At 37.3% G+C, this 17,892-nt stretch overlaps 1 protein-coding gene across 1 annotated transcript in view; it reads left to right on the plus strand.

Moving 5' to 3' along the window:
• Window positions 1-4,643: 4,643 nt before the first annotated feature.
• The window catches only part of CDC14B (cell division cycle 14B), a 106,609-nt gene continuing 93,360 nt past the window's right edge, over window positions 4,644-17,892 (plus strand). The window contains exon 1 of the mRNA XM_044661357.1: window positions 4,644-4,803. Within this exon, the coding sequence (XP_044517292.1) occupies window positions 4,644-4,803 (160 nt within the window). The remainder of the gene's footprint in view (window positions 4,804-17,892) is intronic.

Consider the following 17,892-nt stretch of genomic DNA (forward strand, 5'->3'; position numbering starts at 1 on the left):
GGGACTTCAGAAGCAATCTAATCTAATCTCTTCAATAGGGAAGTTAAATGACTTTTCTCACCTCCACTCTGGTAATGAACACATGGGATTTGATATCAAATGAGATAATATTTGCAAAGCACTTAGTACAGTGCCTGGCACACAAATGTTAGCACAATCAATCAATAAACATTAATTAAATGCCTACTATGTGCTAGGCACTGTGCTAAGTGATGGGGATACCCCCCCAAAAAGGAGGGGGCAAAAAAGTCCCTACCTTCAAGGAGTTTATAATCTAATGAGGGATACAAAATGCAAACAAGTATATACAAAGCAAGCTTTATTCCAGATAAATAGAAAATAATTTACAAAGGGAAAGGCCTAGAATTTAAAGGGGTTGGGAAAGACTTCCTATAAAAGATTAAATTTTTATTGGAATCAAGAAATCAGAGAAGTCAGTAGGCTCAGTGGAGGAAGGAGAACATTCCAGGCATGGAGTTCATCTAGAGAAAATGTCTACAACCTCTAGAGATAGAGTATCTTGTTCATGGAACAGCCAGGATGTCAGTGTCATTGAATTGAAGAGTATGCGATGGGAAATAAGGTTCAAGAAGACTGGAAATGTAGGAGGGGGCTAGATGATGAAGGACACTGAATGCTGAAGGACAGGGCATTTTATATTATTTTATTATTTTATATTTTATATTTAACCCTGGAGGCAATAGGGAGCCAATGGAGTTTAATGAGTAAGGGAGTGACATGATGGGACCTGTACTTTAGGAAAATCACTAATTTTGTAGGTAGATCCAATCTGGTTTGGGAAAGAGAGAAGGGAAAAAAGCATCTATATAAAACCATATATGTGCCAGGTACTTAACAAATATTATCTCTTGTGATCCTAGCTACATTGAAGTGAGGTAAACTAAGTCATTGATCAGAAAAACTGCTTCTCCCTAGAGAAAGCAAAAGTCAGAAATAAGCATTCTTGTGAAGATCAGTCAGCTCAGAATGGAAACAACATATGGTCAGTGTCCATGAGAAAGTGACTCCCTTACTAACAAGGAAGCCAACATAGGATAAGATATACAATGGAATGTCCTGTACCCTACACTAATGACACATCTGGCTCCTAGATGATAAGACTTGCTTTCTTTAATTATTTCGCACCTGGTCATCAAGGTTATGTCTCATTAATGGACATTGTTTGCTTTGTATCTTGCACCCTACAAAAACTGCATTGTAACTTCAGTCTGGTGCAGCTTTCACTAGGAAAGTCTGTCCTGGCCAGTAGCTTCATTTATTAATCAATAGACTAATAAATAAATATTGGTTCCATTAATTTGAACTTCTGGGTGTCCAGACTCGCTTTATAAAGTGCTCCACTTCAACATCTTTATGAACTAGGTACCATTATTATTCCCATTTTACAAGTGAGAAAACTGAGAAAAACAATAGTGAGGTTGATTTTGCCTAAAGACACACAGCTATATGTCGGAGACTAGATTTTAACTTAGGTCTTCCTGACTCCAGGCCCATTACTCTGGTCACTATGTCACCAGCTGATAGAGTGCAAAGAGACTGATCTTGAAGTCAAGAAGACACATTCCTGTCCTGCTTCTTTTATAAGACTAGCTTACGTACATACTATGTAAGGATGACATCTCTCTTAATGGTGTCCTAAGCAAAATCTCTTGGACTGTATGTTACTAGAGTAATTGCTGATCTGCATCACCATTTTATACTTGGAAGTCCCCACAATGAAGAAATTACCCAACTGTCCTCTGTCCCCACACCTTGCTTTCAAAAAAAAAATTCTATTCAGTTCAGGAAACATAAAATTACTTTTCTATGGAGAAACTGTGTTAGGTGCTAGGATAAGTAATAGAATTATTATAATTCTAATGAATTAGAAACCCATCCCTGCTTTTATAGTTACTTCCAGCCTAATAAAGAGCAATGGCCTACAAATAACTGTAATAAAATAATACATGGTTAGTAAATAAGAGAGGTTCAAAGTGCTATTTCCAAGGGATGAAAGAGAATCAACCACAGGGACCAGGGAAGGCTTTATGGAGTGGATGGCATTTAATGTGGACTTCAAAAGTTATAAGCCAAAAAGTATAAATATTCAAAGTACATAAGACACTGTTAGTAAAGTTGAGAAGGTCGGAAAGCACATTATGCTTGGAAGGAACCAAGTAATCCAGTTTAAGTGTTTAGAATAGTGAGATAAGGGGAATAGTATGGGATAAAGCTAGAAAGATTAGGGATGTGTGTCAGATTTGGGGAGGCTCTGAACAATGAGCTAAGAAATGTAAATGTAAGTTTTAGATTGTGGGCAAGAAAGAAGCAGACATTGGGAAAGTCGCTTCACTTTTGTGGCCTTCAGTTTCCTTATCTATAAAATTAAAAAGTGAAACCAAATCACCTCCAAGGTTCCTTTCACCATTAAATCTATGACACCAAAGGCTTTGAGAAGAGCCATGACATGACTGGCATAAGATTAGACTGGTCATAGTGTGAAAAGATATGAAGTTGAGACAAGGAGAGACTGAACATAGAAAAGAATATTAGGGAGTTTTTTCAAAAGTTTGTAGGAGGATAGACTAATAGAAAAGGAATATGAAGGAGAGGAGGGATAAAAATTATTGAAGACAAAATGAACTTGATAGGGGAGGGAGAGAAGACACATTTATATAGCACCTATTGTGTGCCAGAATTGTGCTAAATGCTTTTTACAAATATAAACAAGGTTCATAAGATTTATTGCTTCAGTTTATAAACTGATGAGTAAGATCTAGTTAAGGACAATGTGAGAGTTTTTGATTAGCTTATTAATCCTATTGTAACAAATGAAATTTTCTGGAGGCTGTATTTTTAGTTTTAAAGTAGTCTTTCATTAATCGGACGCTAAAAAAATCTAAGTAGCCAAAAGACTGCCTTAAAGGAGTGGGGGAGCAGAGGGAGAGATTGAGGAACAAAAGGAGATAGGGATATATACATTATCTCTATCCCTTCCATGGTCATCACTTGGTCTCTCCCCAGGCCATCTGTGATTGGATAAGAGTCACATAGGGCGTGGCCTCAGAGACTCCTCCTCCTTTACCACTTCATCACAGGAAGAGGCGGGTCTCAGGACTACACCACGAGGTTCTCTTTATCCTTGTCGCGTGGCTGAATAGCACATGCTTCGCACCCCCCCAACTCATCCCAACATGGCCTCGCTGCCTTAGCCAACTTCATCAAATCTTTGCTTATAGATAAATAAGGAATCGTCTCTCCTGGGCCAGTTTTTACAAAAGAAGGTTGGACCCAACTCAGTCTCATAGCTTGGGGAGAGACAGTTTTTAAAATAAAACTGTTCTTGGGTGCCAAAGGAAGAATAATGAATCAAAAAATAATCCAATTCAATATTAATTTTCCACACTATTAATGGGTAAGTTGCTGTCTTCACATTGTTTTAAGAGAAAAGTGATTTCAAGTCATGCTAAGCATAAAATTGAAGAAAACTATATCAAATTTAAAACGAATTATTCTATTATTTCAAGACTTCCATTCTCTGGATTAGAGACAAAACTAGCAGATCATTTTGTTATAATAAACCCCTCATAGATAATTAGATATGCAGATAGAAATAGATGTTGACATAGATGAGGATACTGATATAGCTATAGGTAAATATAGTTAGAGAGAATATGTAAAACTTATAAAAATAAAAAAAATTGTGAGTGGGCACTTTGAAAATAATAAATTGTGGAGACTATGATGGAATTTTAGAAACATCGTTTGGGGTAGGGGTGAGAAATGGATAAGAAAAGTCGGGAACCCAAGAGTGATGGTTCAGGATAACATCCAGGGCACTCTTTATCCCTGATTGGTGGGACTGTCCATATTTATCTCTATGGCGTCATTAGCTATTTACTGGTAAAAAAAGGCCTTGTTTCCATGACGTCACATATCCCTGACCAATGAGAAGCCTTGGTTTGCAGGACTAGCCAAGGACTGTGGGCATTTTTTGTGAATGAAACTCCACCGAATTCCCCTCTAGGGGTCTCCGGGAGCTCCTGGCCCCGGTGTGGTCAACAACCTCACCAGCCGGGGCTGTAGCAGCCTTAATAGCGGCTGTGTTACCATCATCAAGCTTCTTACCATCATCACAACCTTCGAGCTGCTGGGAACGTGGGGGCGGGTTAAAGGGAGGAGGAGGAGGAGCCGCCACTTTACCGCTGCTGCTGCTGTTGCCTGCGCCGTTGGGGCTGCGGGCAAAAGGAGGCGGTAGTGAAGTGGGGGCTTCCTAGGCTGGTAGCTGAGGCTGTTGGTAGTGTGAAGAGAAACGTTGACTTGAGCTCCTCCTCTTCTTCCTCCTTCACCACTTCCTTCTGCTTCTCACTGCTCCTCCTCCTCCTCTCCTAGCTGCAGAGGCTTCTGCCCCCCCTCCTCCTGCTCTACCACCGCTGCCAGAAGCCCCCACCATCACCGACGCCACAGTCGACGCCACCACCACCGAGCATCATCGCTTCCCATTCCCTATCCCTTCACTCCCACCCCCCCGCTTTTTCTCCTCCTTGGGAGTGCTTCGGTGCGGGGCTGGCGACGGCTACGGCCTCACGGGCAGGAGCTAAGGGCAATGGTCGTGGGTCCCTGGACGCACCGCGCTCGGCTCCATGAAGCGGAAGAACGAGAGGCGATCATCGAGCTGGCTCAGGGTGTCCAACACCAAGAGCTCACTGGACTTACTGGGAGCCAAGAAGAGCAGGAACTCGACTTCTCAGGATCTGGTGGATCTAGAACTAGAGCGAGAGGACATTTACTTGGATATCACCGGTAAGCGCAGCTGCCGGGGTGAATGTGTACCCCCGTCCCGCCCTTCCTAGGTGACAAGCAGATTAAAGATTGATTTAGGGGTTACTGGAGGAGATGAAGGGGCGTGGCGCATGCACCTCCTCTCTACTCCCAGGCATCTTTCCTGGGTGTGGGAGTGGGCATCACCCAGACCCCACTTCCTTGCTCACTACCCCCCTGTTGCTCTGCGTCTGGTTCAGCTGTTCTGTGACATTTAATGAGAGCCGGGAGTGTGGGGAGACAATCCACACCCCTTGAATCTACTCTCACCTACTGACAATGCGCCCCCACCTTGTTTGGGTAGTTCTGCCCGCCCTGATCTTCCTTGGTCCTGAAGTAGCCACAGGCCTCCTCCCCCTCCCCCATCCTTCTCCGGTTTCTGTTTCTTCCAGCTGCAAGTCAGGAACTATTCCATCTTGCTGTTACCACAACCTTCTCCTCTGGCCCAGTCCCCTCATTTAGGACAATGAGAAATAAGCAACTTGGCACCAAATGGTTGTGTTGGTTGAACAGAATTGAAATGAATTTCAAACTTGGAGCTTTAGTCTGTGGGGAACCTAACACTTTTTTCCATCGTCTCTGGGTTTTTCGGAGTTCTTCCATGGACTCGGGCTGCCAGCCAGGATTTGGAGAGCCTGGCGCACATGTTAGTTTTGAACATCTTAAGGGACTAAATTGTTTCCTTGAGTCCTTTTAGGAGAAAGCATTAGGTTCAGGAGATGTCCAGTTTGTCTTTTGCTGGGCTGTCCAAATCAGCTAGAGGAGGTTGTGCAGTCACCAATGGTACAGCATTTCCTGAGTCATAGCACGAAGGCCCAAACACTCATTTTCTTTGGATTGCCTAGTGTCTCCCTCCTTTCCCATTCTTGCCCCCCTCCCAAACAAACAAATAAAGCTATGATAGGCTCCAAGGGCTTGAAAAGAAAATCTGTTATTTTGATAGCATTTGGACTGGTCCAATTGCTCTCATCAGCTTGTCACTTCACAGAAAAGCAGTGCTTGATATCTGTACTCATTACTGAACAGTTTATTAAAGCCAAGGTAGTTAATAGAGGTCATGTTTCCCAGATAACAGAAAAGGTTACATGCATTTTATACAGCCTGTATATCGTAACCAATTTATTTTTATTTCCATTTTTTTGTATCACATATCACCTCAGCCTCAAGAAAAACCAGGCATATGGCAGTTTTCCTTAATACTAATATAGAAATGAACAATTAAAAAATTTAACAGGAAAGTAATAACATATCTTATTTGACAATCCCTAACAAACAGTTATGCTTTTAACAAAACTCTAGGTATATAGTGAAATGGAGAAAGTTCCAGACCCTTGCTGAACACAGAGGGGGTAATATGACCTAAGTGACTGGCAGGGAAAGGCAAAGGGAATTCTCAAACTGAGGCCTCTTGCAGGAATAGCTGTATTCATAGGGCTGCCAACCCATTCATTTGTGGGGAATTACCACCCCTGAAGTCACGGACTTGGAGAATATTATACTGGGAGAAACAGGACCCACTCCCCTTCTTATCACCCCCTCTCCCACTAGAGCTAAGGAGGGAAACCCTTCCTGGGAAAGGAGTTCCATTCTTATATAAAATAGGGTGATGGAAACTTAAAACCTGAAAATCAATTCTGATTTTTTCAACCTTTAGAAGTGAAATTTCTGACCACAACTTGTCACTGGATTGCACCCACTTCCTTAATAGGGATATTGCTATATCACATTTTTGTGATTTTGTGTATTTGCATGGATGTGGCAAGTATGGAAAGCCTTCAGAAAGATAGCCAGGAAATATTTTCCCTTCTGGCTGCTTAAATCAAACTTTGTGGGAGAAAGTCTTTTGGGTCGTTTGAAATCCAAATGCAGTTTTTCAGATGTAAAAAAATCTGGCTAGAAGTGATGGGAAGAGATGAGACTAGTCTGAGTTTTAGGAAGACGTCTCTGATGAAAAAACATCAAATTTCTTCAATTTTCTCTCTGTTTTGTTTTGGAAATTGGGAAAGGGAAGAGAACTAGAATAGTGTACAATCATTTCATTTTTAACCTGGTTAAAAACTAAAAATTTTAATTTGTTTGCAAGTCTTAGATTACTTTTAGTTAAGACCAGCTTAAAGAAGACTCAAACTCATGTTAAGATTCCTCAGATTGGGAAGGTGCAGGTTTTACTTTTAAATGGCTTGAATTGACTGACACTCATGCTTTCTTCATTGTTCAGAATTACAATTTATTAAAATCGATTTTGATTTGTTTCTAATTTCTTTCTGAAAGAGTTCAAAGTTCCTTTCTGTAAAATTTTGAAAGCCTGTTCAATTATCCCTTTAGAGAAATGTGCCAAGAACATTTTTTGTTGGTAATTTATTCACACACCTGGGGCTTGTTGGCATTAGAATTTGGTACAATTGAAAATATTTTGAGAAATTGGGGGAAAATGAAGGTTTTATTACACAGTGTTCAATATTTTTCAATTCTGCCTGCACTCTTCCCTTAAGTACTTTAAAAAATAAATTTCATTATTAAAAAATAATATCTATTTATCTATCATACTCTTATTTATAATGGGCACACAGTTTAACTTCTTTTCATAATATACTTTGTAGTCTCTTCAGATATTTCTTTTGCTTTATATAGCAGTTTTAAGTCTCCATCTCAATATTCCAGAGAGTAACAGCTTGCTACAGTCTCTCCTTATTGATTTTTCCCAGGGTTGTAAAGAGGAATTGGAGTAATAGATAATAGAGAAGAGGCTCTGTCCCTTTAGCATGGAATCTTTCCTAAATAAGCCTTCATATTTATGAAGAGGAGAGACAACAATTTAAAAAAAGTTTTTAATTAAAAAATTCTTCATTAAACCATTTTTTAAAATTACTGTGGGCTATGCTACATTTTCACATTTGTCATGACATTTGAAAGGGAACAGAGTATATAAAAGGTTAGAAGCATGCTTCCTCACCTGGAGAACCTCATAGACTAGTTTGGGAAACAAAAGTAATTTACATAGCAGTTAGGGCATAACTAAATTGCAACGTGTAAAACTATGCAGTATAACCTAGCATTAACTATATGTATGCAGGCTGAGCAGACATGGATTATGTGACTAAGCAAAGTGAGGTGGTGTATTAATCAAGGGAGGCTTTTTTGAGGAGGTGAGTTTTGGTTTGTATCCATTAGGCCCCTTCTAGTTATAAAATGTTAACATTCTTCAACTAAAAGAAAGGAAGCAATTTCAAGTAGAGAAAGAAACATGCAACATGTTGAAAATAAGGTAAACTGAAGTGGAGAAGAGGCAGTGCTAGAGAAATTTGTTTTCTTTTATTATGGTCTGGACCTGTGTGAAAGCATAGTATTAATAAATCAGTCAGATACGGGTTCTTCCCTTTTCTCTTTTTAATGCCATCAGGAAACTGTTTTAACATAACTAGGCAAATAATTATGACATTTTATAATACATTGAAACCATCTAGACACTTGATTTTTGTATTTCCAACCAAAGTTACTAAAGAAAATTTATAATATGTGCAGGTTAATGAAAGATTTAGGATATTGTATTTTTAAAAATTATATGCCCTGCCTGGTCAGTTTTCTACTAAGTATCTCATCTGTTTTTATGTTTTGATAATGTTCAGTGTTCTCTTAATACATACTTTATCAAGAGTTGATGTGTACTATATGCCAAAATTATAATTATTTTAAAAGCCCTCACTACATAATTTATACCTTATGCATGATGCTGTGCTGGATAGGGGAAAAGATATAATTGATAAATCCCAAGTATGTAAGGAATTTATAATCTATAATCCATGACATTGATGGAAATTAATATATAAAGGGGTGTATATATATACTTAAAGACCATTGATTGGGCATTAATGTGTGTGTGTGTGTGTGTGTGTGTGTGTGTGTGTGTAATATAGAATGAAGAGTATAATGGGAATTGCATTTTCAAACAGGGTAGAATTAAGAGACAAGTAATAATTCAATTCTCCATTAGTCTTCAAAGATTTCATAAAAGACTTTGAACAGAATCTGGGAGATGCAAGAAACCTCAGAAATTATCTACTCCAACCCTTCCTTGAACAAAATCCCTTTTACAATACAACTGATAAGTTATCATATAGTCTTTAGTTAGTGGGAACCCTGTGTCCTCAGGAAATTAATTCCAATTTTTTTTCTAAATCCATATCTTCTGTTTTAGAATGAGTACTAAGTATTCTTAAGTATATGGTTCCAAGAGAACTTGGCAATTGGGGTTAAGCAACTTGCTACGGGTTACATAATTAGGAAGTTGTTCACTTTTGAACTAGGGACCTCCCAAAATCCGGGCCTGTCTTATTGAGCCCACTTAGCTAACCCCCATTCTAATTTTTGATAGTGTTTTGTTTTTGTAAGAAGGTTTTTATAAGAAATTTTCCTTACATCAATTCTTATTTTTCCTCTTTGCATCTTCTACCCAGTGCCCCTAGTTTCTCCCTCACCTCCTATGGCTGAGCAGAGCAAGTCTAACACTAATCCAAGTTTATACAGAGTGGCCTTTGATGGCAAGGATCATATCGTTCACTACATATCTTTTTTTTTTTTTTTTCTCCAGGCAAAACTATCCTAGTTTCCACAACTGGTTCTAGTCCCCTCATCCTCTTAGTCATCTTTCTCTAGATCCATGCCAGTTGATTACTTCCTAAAAAGTGGACAAAACACCAGGCGTAGTCTGAGGAGAGCAGTTTGTAGATGAACTCATTCCTCCTCTAGGCCTGGATCAATCCTTTTCTTCATGAAATCTATCTTTAGCTTCTTTTCTACTCTCTGCCACTGAGTCATGTTGTGCTTTTCTTCCACTTCAACCCAAAGATCTTTTTCATATTGTCAAGACATGACCTTATTCACTTTATACTTATGCATATGACTTTTTGGAACTTGGGTAGAATTTAAGGAGTTAGGATTTGATAATTTCAAGATCCCTTCTATCTCTCCATTCTACATTTCCATGACTTTATATTTATCTCTTTTCAATTTCAACTTATGAGATTTAATCATTGTTCTAGCCTGGTAACACTTTTTTTTTTAAATTCTATCATCAAAAATGTCAGGTATTCCTCTCATCTTTGTGCAAATGTGATACATATTCCACTTATGCTTTTATAAAAATCTTTCTTTATAATTTTTTTGAAAGCACAGAGATGAATACTCAGGTCCACACCACTAAACTCTTTTAAAGATGAAATTGACTAATCAATGACTACTCATTGGTTCCGGCCATTCAGTCAGTTCTCATTTTTGTTTTCACATTTTAAACTGAACATGTCCAAAACTAAATTCATCGTCTTCCCTTCCCCCCAAGAAAAAACAAGAAAAAACCCTCCTTTCTTTCAAATTTTACTATTTCTGTCAAAGGTATCACCTATCTTTAACAGCCTCTCATATTCCTAACCTCCTTCATTCCATGTGTTCAGTCAACTGCCAGATCTTGCCATTTCTACCTTCACAACACCTCTCATGTCTAGAACTCCTTCACTCACATGATTACTACCTTGGTTCTGTTCAGGCCCTCGGTTCTGTTCAGGCCTCTTCCCTAGATTATTGTAGTAGTCTCCTAATCAGGCTCCTTGTACCAAGTCTGTCACCATGAGAATGCATCCTACTGCTCCAAAAATAATTTTTCCTAAACACTGTGACTCCCATACTCAGTCACCTCCATTGTTTTCCTTTTGCCTTTAGAATCAAATAGAAATTCCTCATTTTGGCTTTTAAAGCCTTTCACAATCTAGCACAGCCTATCTTTTCAGCTTCATTGGACACTATTCTCCTTGTACTGTAATCCTACTAAACTGGCTTTCTCTCAGTTCCTCACAGAAGATACTCCATCTCATATGTCTATAAAATTGTCCTGACTATTCCACATACTTATAATTTACTCCCTTCTCTCCTCTACCTCACAGAATCCATCTCTTCTTGAACACCCAATTCAAGAATCATTTTGTGCCTAAAGAAGACTTTCATTAAAGAGTCTATTAGTGTGTCTTTTCAACCAACTTTTATTTACCTATTTTGTATTTATTGACTTTCTATTTCTACCATTATGGCTTTATATGTACTTTTTGACTTTACCATTAGTATATAAGCACCTCACGAGTAGAAATTGTTTCATTATTTATACTTTTATCCCCAATGGCTAACACAGTGCCTGGTACATAGTAAGAACTTAATGAATATTTGATGATTGATTATCTAACTGTTCTGTTGATCATCTAGATCACATTCTTCCATCTTGTCCACAAGGATTGAATGAAAGACTTTGTTAGATGTTTTACTGAAATCCAACTATATTAGATTTATAACATTTCCCTGATTCATTAGTCACCCTACCTGTCAATAAAATAAATGAGATGAATCTTTACAAATTCTTCTTGATGAAACTCATCAGACTTAATCGATGCTCTAAAAACAGTGATTTTAGATTTAGAATTAGATTCTACTAAAAACAGAAAATATCCCTTTGCAAATCTGCAGCTTTACTGCAAATTTTTTTTTAAACCCTTGTACTTCGGTGTATTGTCTCATAGGTGGAAAATTGGTAAGGGTGGGTAATGGGGGTCAAGTGACTTGCCCAGGGTCACACAGCTGGGAAGTGGCTGAGGCTGGGTTTGAACCTAGGACCTCCTGTCTCTAGGCCTGACTCTCACTTCACTGAGCTACCCAGCTGCCCCCTGCAATTTTTAATCATATAGACTGACCTGAGTCACTGGGCCACCAGTCTCCACTCATTCTGATTTGAATGTTTCTCATACTTTACTGAAAAAATTTTTGTTCATCTTCATCTACCTGCTCTTTTCTATGTTTATTTGTGTTCTCTAGTTGGCCATTTCCTTATATATCCATTCAGATTATTCCCTTCAAATAGCTTCCTTTTTTTAATCAAAATTGTTTACCATTTGTATTATCTTCTTGGATGGACTTCTTCAGAATTTTAAGCTCTGAGGTCTTACCTATCCTTTCTCTGAACTTCTTGAAATCCACTCTCCTAAATTCTAGGGGTCTCATATACCGGACTTCAGTTTCTTCTTTATCATGGACTCTCTACTTTCTCCTGGGATTTTCATCATTTCTACTTCAGCAATCAATTCTTCCTTTGTGCTTATCAATTCTTCCTTTGTGCTTAGTAAGTCTACATCATTAATTTCCCACATTGCTTCCCTCACCTTTTGAAGAATGAAATAAACACTAAAATCAAGAATTCCTCAGCTGCCCTGCTTTTTGGAAGCTGTCTGGATGGCTGAAGAGTACCATCCCGAATGTCATTACTGTTCTCTCCTGCTTCTGAGACAGATTCATCTTCTTATCCCATCTTGTGCTTGGGGTTGACTTGACAATATATTGATAAAACTTTATGGACTTTAAAAATATAATATGCTTTTCTCTAAAGTTGTCTTGTAAGAGAAAAATAGAAGCTCTTGATAGAAATGTTATTCTGTTTCTAATATCAGTATGCCATCTTTGCATAATGGCAAAGAATGTATTTTAGATAGCATCAAATTGCCAATAAACTTATAGGCCTTTATTGAATTAAATTGAATGCCTCAGGGAGCAAATCCTTAAAACTATATATACTATATATATTATAATATATATATATATACACACACATATATATATATATGTATATATATATAATTTCCCCCCTGATCTGATATAGCTTTTAAGTATTGATTTAAAATTAGGGCTTATTCTATGCTCTTAAAATATCTTGGATTTAATGTTGTAGTTTAGGAATAGGGAATGGACCTATGATTTTATTGGCATAGCGCACTCCCAAATGAAGTAACCCACACTAACAGTAAAACTCAGCTCCTCCTCTTCAACTTAGAGTCTTAGATATTTACCTAAACATTGAGAAGTTTAGTTAAATGATCTGCCCAGCGTCACACTCAGTGTGTGTCAGAAGTAGGATTTAAACCCAGGTCTTACTGGTTTCAAGGCTAGCTCTCCATCCACTCACTATACCATGCTGCCTCTGTTATTTTTTAGTGAACAAAACTGATACCAGTCATTTACAGCAACAATTTGTGCATTATAGCCTGCTTGAAAGAAAACTGTTGGCTAATCAAAGGGCTCTTCCAATTTTAGTCATATAACAGAGAGGTACTTGTAGGGAATTGGCATCAGGCTAGAAGTACATGAAGGATTGTGCTTGTAACTAACATTAAAAGTATGTATATATTTCGTCTTACCATCTTGAAGGTTGAAATTGCTATGGCCTCATTAAAACTTTATTAGGTAAGTAGAGGCACTAGGTTAGTAATGATTCTTTCTAGATGGATGAATCAACAGAGTGAGGCTAATTGATATAAATCATGATGCTTTATTCTGAATTAACTTTAGCAGCACTATTCCTATCCAATATTCATGGGTTTCTATTTGCTGCCATTTGTTCACCTTCCAAGTTTTAAAATTTATAAGCAATTGTGATTACTCTTTTTGGAAGACAATTTTTTTTAACATTTAATTTCAGCCTTTTTATTTAAGCATATTTAAAGACTGTGTGGCATCATCATCACATCTAAATTCTCTAGTCTATATGAATGTCTTAAGTCCTCTTCTCTCTCTTTTTTCTATAGCTTTTCATGGATACTGCTCCAACCAGGTATTCAGACATTGACTCTCATTGTAGTTCTTTCTGATGATTTTAAACTGTAGAATTTAAGTTCCATGCTGTCAGTTGTGATTCATGGGTCTCTCCTTTCCTGTTTGTTTGTCTAAACTTGGTCTGAGTTAATTCAGTTTTATAGAAACATTCTCCATGTTTATGATTTAGTCTTGATTTTTTCTTTTGACATGAAAATTTCTCTTGGTTTCATAATTGCATGGATAATGGTGAGGATGGGTGTTAAAATATAAATTTATTAAATTAATTCTGGAAGCCAAAATTAGAGTGAATATTCTATAATAATTTGTTGTTTGCTTTTTACTTAAAACTTATCTTTGAAAGGTCTTACTGAAAGTTTGGAGTGAATTCCTACATGCATCTTGGTATTTAGTTACAGTAGCTGGTCTTAATGGTTTTCAGGTGTTTTATTTTTCTAGTAGTTCTTAGTTTAATGACTAGATTTGCTCTTTAGTTTTTACTGTGTTATCACCTAGTAAAAAATCTATGAAATGTAACAGTGCAAGCTTCAAGTTAAGAGTAACAGTTTATCCACGGCTACCTTATCTATATTGTGGTCTGAATCTGTGATTTTTTTTTAAACCCATAACTTCATCTTAGAATCAATACTGTGTATTGGTTCTAAGGCAGAAGAGCAATACGGACTAGGCAGTGGGGGTTAAGTGACTTGCCCAGGGTCCCAGAGATAGTGTCTGAGGCCAAACTTGAACCCAGGACCTCCCATCTCCAGGCCTGGCTCTCAATCCACTGAGCCACCCAGCTCCTCTGAATCTGTGATTTTCTAAGTTTTGAGGAATTCTGCTGTGGAAACCCCTTCTAGACCACCAGTTACTTTGCAACTTATCTTCTTAGGGAGTTGCATAAGAACTTTAAGTGACTTGTTTGGTCACACAACTCATGTGTCAGAAGCTTGACTTGAACTCAGGTTATTCTGTGACTCCCAGATCAGCTCTCTCAACTACAGCAAAATGATATATGTGTGTGCATACATATATATTCACACATAAACATATTTAATACATCTACATGCACAAGAGTTATAGAATGTTTAAGTATTTATATGAGCAGTAGTAAGGCATATAGATAGAATTCTGGCCTTGAAATCTGAGTTCAAATCCTAACTCCAAAACATATGACCTAGGTGGCCATAGGATAAAGTCACTTAAATTCTTAGCACACTCAAACAACTTTGTGAAAAGAAAAATTGGGAGTTGTTTTTCTGTCTCAATGGAGGGTGTTTATGCCATGAGTTCCCCACTGCAAAGAAATCACAGGTCCAGACCCATTTATGTATGTATATGTATATGCATATGTGCCATTGTGTATGTATGTGTGTTGAGTATGTACATACACATACCCACATCTCATTATTCTTTTGATTCCTTTTAATATTTATTGCCTTTGATTTTAAAATAAATACCAAAAGAACAGGTCTAAATTGCCATGTGTGTGTTATCCCAAAGTATATTTTGTATTTTTTTCTTGTTTTGTATATTTAATCTTTTTTATAATGCTTTAACTTTTTTGGATCACATAAATCTTATAGGACCAATTTTCTGTGATTCTAGCATGCTTTGTTCCATGTACACCTCAAATTCATGGCCTTCCCTGTCTTTGTCACATGTTAAGGTTAAGAATTAAGGTAGTTTGTGTAAATTAGTTCTTATTACATAGTATCTCACAACTTTATATTGAATGAAACTCAGTTTTTTGTCACTAAAACTATGGTCTTGCATAACAATAATAATTGCTAATATCTATGTTGCACTTACTATGTGCCAGGTACTATGCAAATAAGCACTTTACAATTATGATTTCATTTGATCGTCGCAACAACCCTGTGAAGTAGGTGCTGTTATTATCCCCATTTTACAGATGAAAAAACTGAGGCAACAGAGGTTCAGTGAGTTGCCCAAGGTCACAGAGGTAGAATTAGTATCTGAGACTAGATTTGGACTGAAGTCTTCTGACGCCAGGCCCATACGCCTGTGCTTTCCACTACCTCACTAGACAAAGTTGAATAGCTCATTCCAGTTATTTGGAATTCTCCTAGAGGGTTGCAGGATACTGTAGTACTCTTACCAATTTAAAATTTAAGAATGGAGATTTCAAGCAATTTGTCAGTGACTTGCAACCCTATGTAGTTTATTATATTAATTTGAATTTATGAACACTTTTGAAGAGTTCATGTTTAGTGGACAAGCAAGCAAGCAGGTGGCTCACTCAATAAATATGCATGATAGTGGGATACAAAGTTTTTTAAAACCTAGGGAATAGGGATACAGAGGATGCAAATGAACCAGCTCATTTCTACTTTCCTTTTCCCTTCTGTCTCTCAGCTTGTATTTTGCAGCCAACTCATCTACTCTTGACTGACCATTAAACTAGATCAGTGATTCCCAAAGTGGGTGCCACCGCCCCCTGGTGGGTGCTGCAGTGATCCAGGGGAGCGGTGATGGCCACAGGTGCATTTATTTTTCCTATTAATTGCTATTAAAATTTAAAAAAAATTAATTTCCAGGGGACTAAGTAAATATTTTTTCTGGAAAGGGGGCGGTAGGCCAAAAAAGTTTGGGAACCACTGAACTAGATAATATAACTTATAATAATAGTTTATACTTATAAATCTCTTTAAGGTATGCTGAATATTTTATTCACAACAACACTGTATAGCAGACATTTAAATATTACCATCTCCGATTTTCAAATTAGGAAACCGAGGCCCAGGATAGTTAAAAGACTTACCCAGAGTCACACAGCTTGTTATTCAATTCATTTCAGTTGTATCTGATCTTCGTGACCCTCTGTGGAGTTTTCTTGGCAAAGGTACTGGAGTGGTTTGCCATTTATTTCCTGGTTCATTTTACAGATGAGGAAACTAAGGCAAACAGCAGCATTAAGTGACTTGTCCACTAGTAAGTGTCTGAGGCCAGATTTGAACTTGGGAAAAAGTGTCTTCCCGACTCCAGGACCAGCACTGCCTCCACAGTACTTCCGAGCAGCCCAGTCACACCTATTTAGTATCAGAATGGGAGACTGAACCCCTAGTTTCTTGTTCCTGGGTACATTCTTTTTTTTCCCCATTATATTATTCTGCTTCTCTGAGATATGTCTTCTTTTAAAAAATTTAAACAGTACAAATTTGGAAGAATTTTGCAATGAAACATTACATTCCTAATGCAAATAACGAGTTAATAAAAGTCTCTAAAGTCCTCTTGTAATTGTTTTTCACTTGTTTAGATGCCTCCTCTTTACACAAGGCATTTTTCTACTTTAAAATAAAAGGCCTTAAAGGAATATTTCAAAGAAGTATATAAATAGTTCTATAGCAGAAAATATAATAGGTGATTGAGTCCATAGTTCAATTAATTACACATCTGAGTCTGATTCTCTCAAAGTATCCCAGGAGGTAAAATGTTCAAATGAGGAACCTTTTCCATTCTTATTAGTGAGTAATTATGGAGCACATATAAATCTCTTGAAGTGTGGAGGACATTGACATTTTCTATTTTGGAGTCTTTGAATAAAGCTGAAAACACACCCTGATTTTTCCATATATTTTTACAACTATCCACTGAGAGACAGCTTTGATGTGAATTTAGAATGAAATTCAGATTATGGTTTTAAATTTCTGTTCATTTCTCAGTTTGTGTTAAAAATACTACTATAATGCTGCTATTAGATTAATTGTTTGGAACTGTTAAGAGAGAAAGCTGCAGATTGACTGTTCATTGCCTCCTTTTTGAAAACAAAATGAATTGTCAACTTAATTCAAAAAGACATTTATTAAGTACTTGTTATAGAGCAGGCACCATGCTAGTTGCTGGGATGTTGATCTGTTGTTTTTCAGTTGTGCCTGACTCTGTGACCCCATTTGGGATTTTCTTGGCAGAGATAGTGGAGTGGTTTGCCATTTCCTTCTCCAGCATATTTTACTGATGAGTAAATTGAGACACATAGTTAAGTGACTTGCCTAAGGTCACAAAGCTAGTAACTTGTCTGATGCTAGATTTGTACTCAGGAAGATGAGTCTTCCTGCTTCCAAGCCTAGCATTCTATTCTCCATACCACCTGACTGTTCCAATTGCAAGGATACAAAGACAAAAGTAAAATAGTCCCTGGCCTCAAGAACTTACATTCATCTGCAAAATGAGGTGGTTGAATTGGATACTCTCTGAACATCGCTTCCAGTTCTGAGTCCTGGCTCTGACACCATGACAATCTTTCTAAATATCAATTTCCTAACTTGTAATATGGTGTCTAACACATAGTTTCTGAAAAATTATATAAATTAGGAGTAGTTAATACAAATGTTATTACCTAAAATATGATAATCATTAAGGAATAACTACAGTCATAGCAAATTTATTAAACAAGGTTTTATTTGTAATTCTGGTATAAAGGAAAATAATTTC

Source organism: Gracilinanus agilis, chromosome 1 (genome assembly GCF_016433145.1).
Source record: "Gracilinanus agilis isolate LMUSP501 chromosome 1, AgileGrace, whole genome shotgun sequence".
Taxonomy (NCBI): Eukaryota; Metazoa; Chordata; class Mammalia; order Didelphimorphia; family Didelphidae; genus Gracilinanus; species Gracilinanus agilis.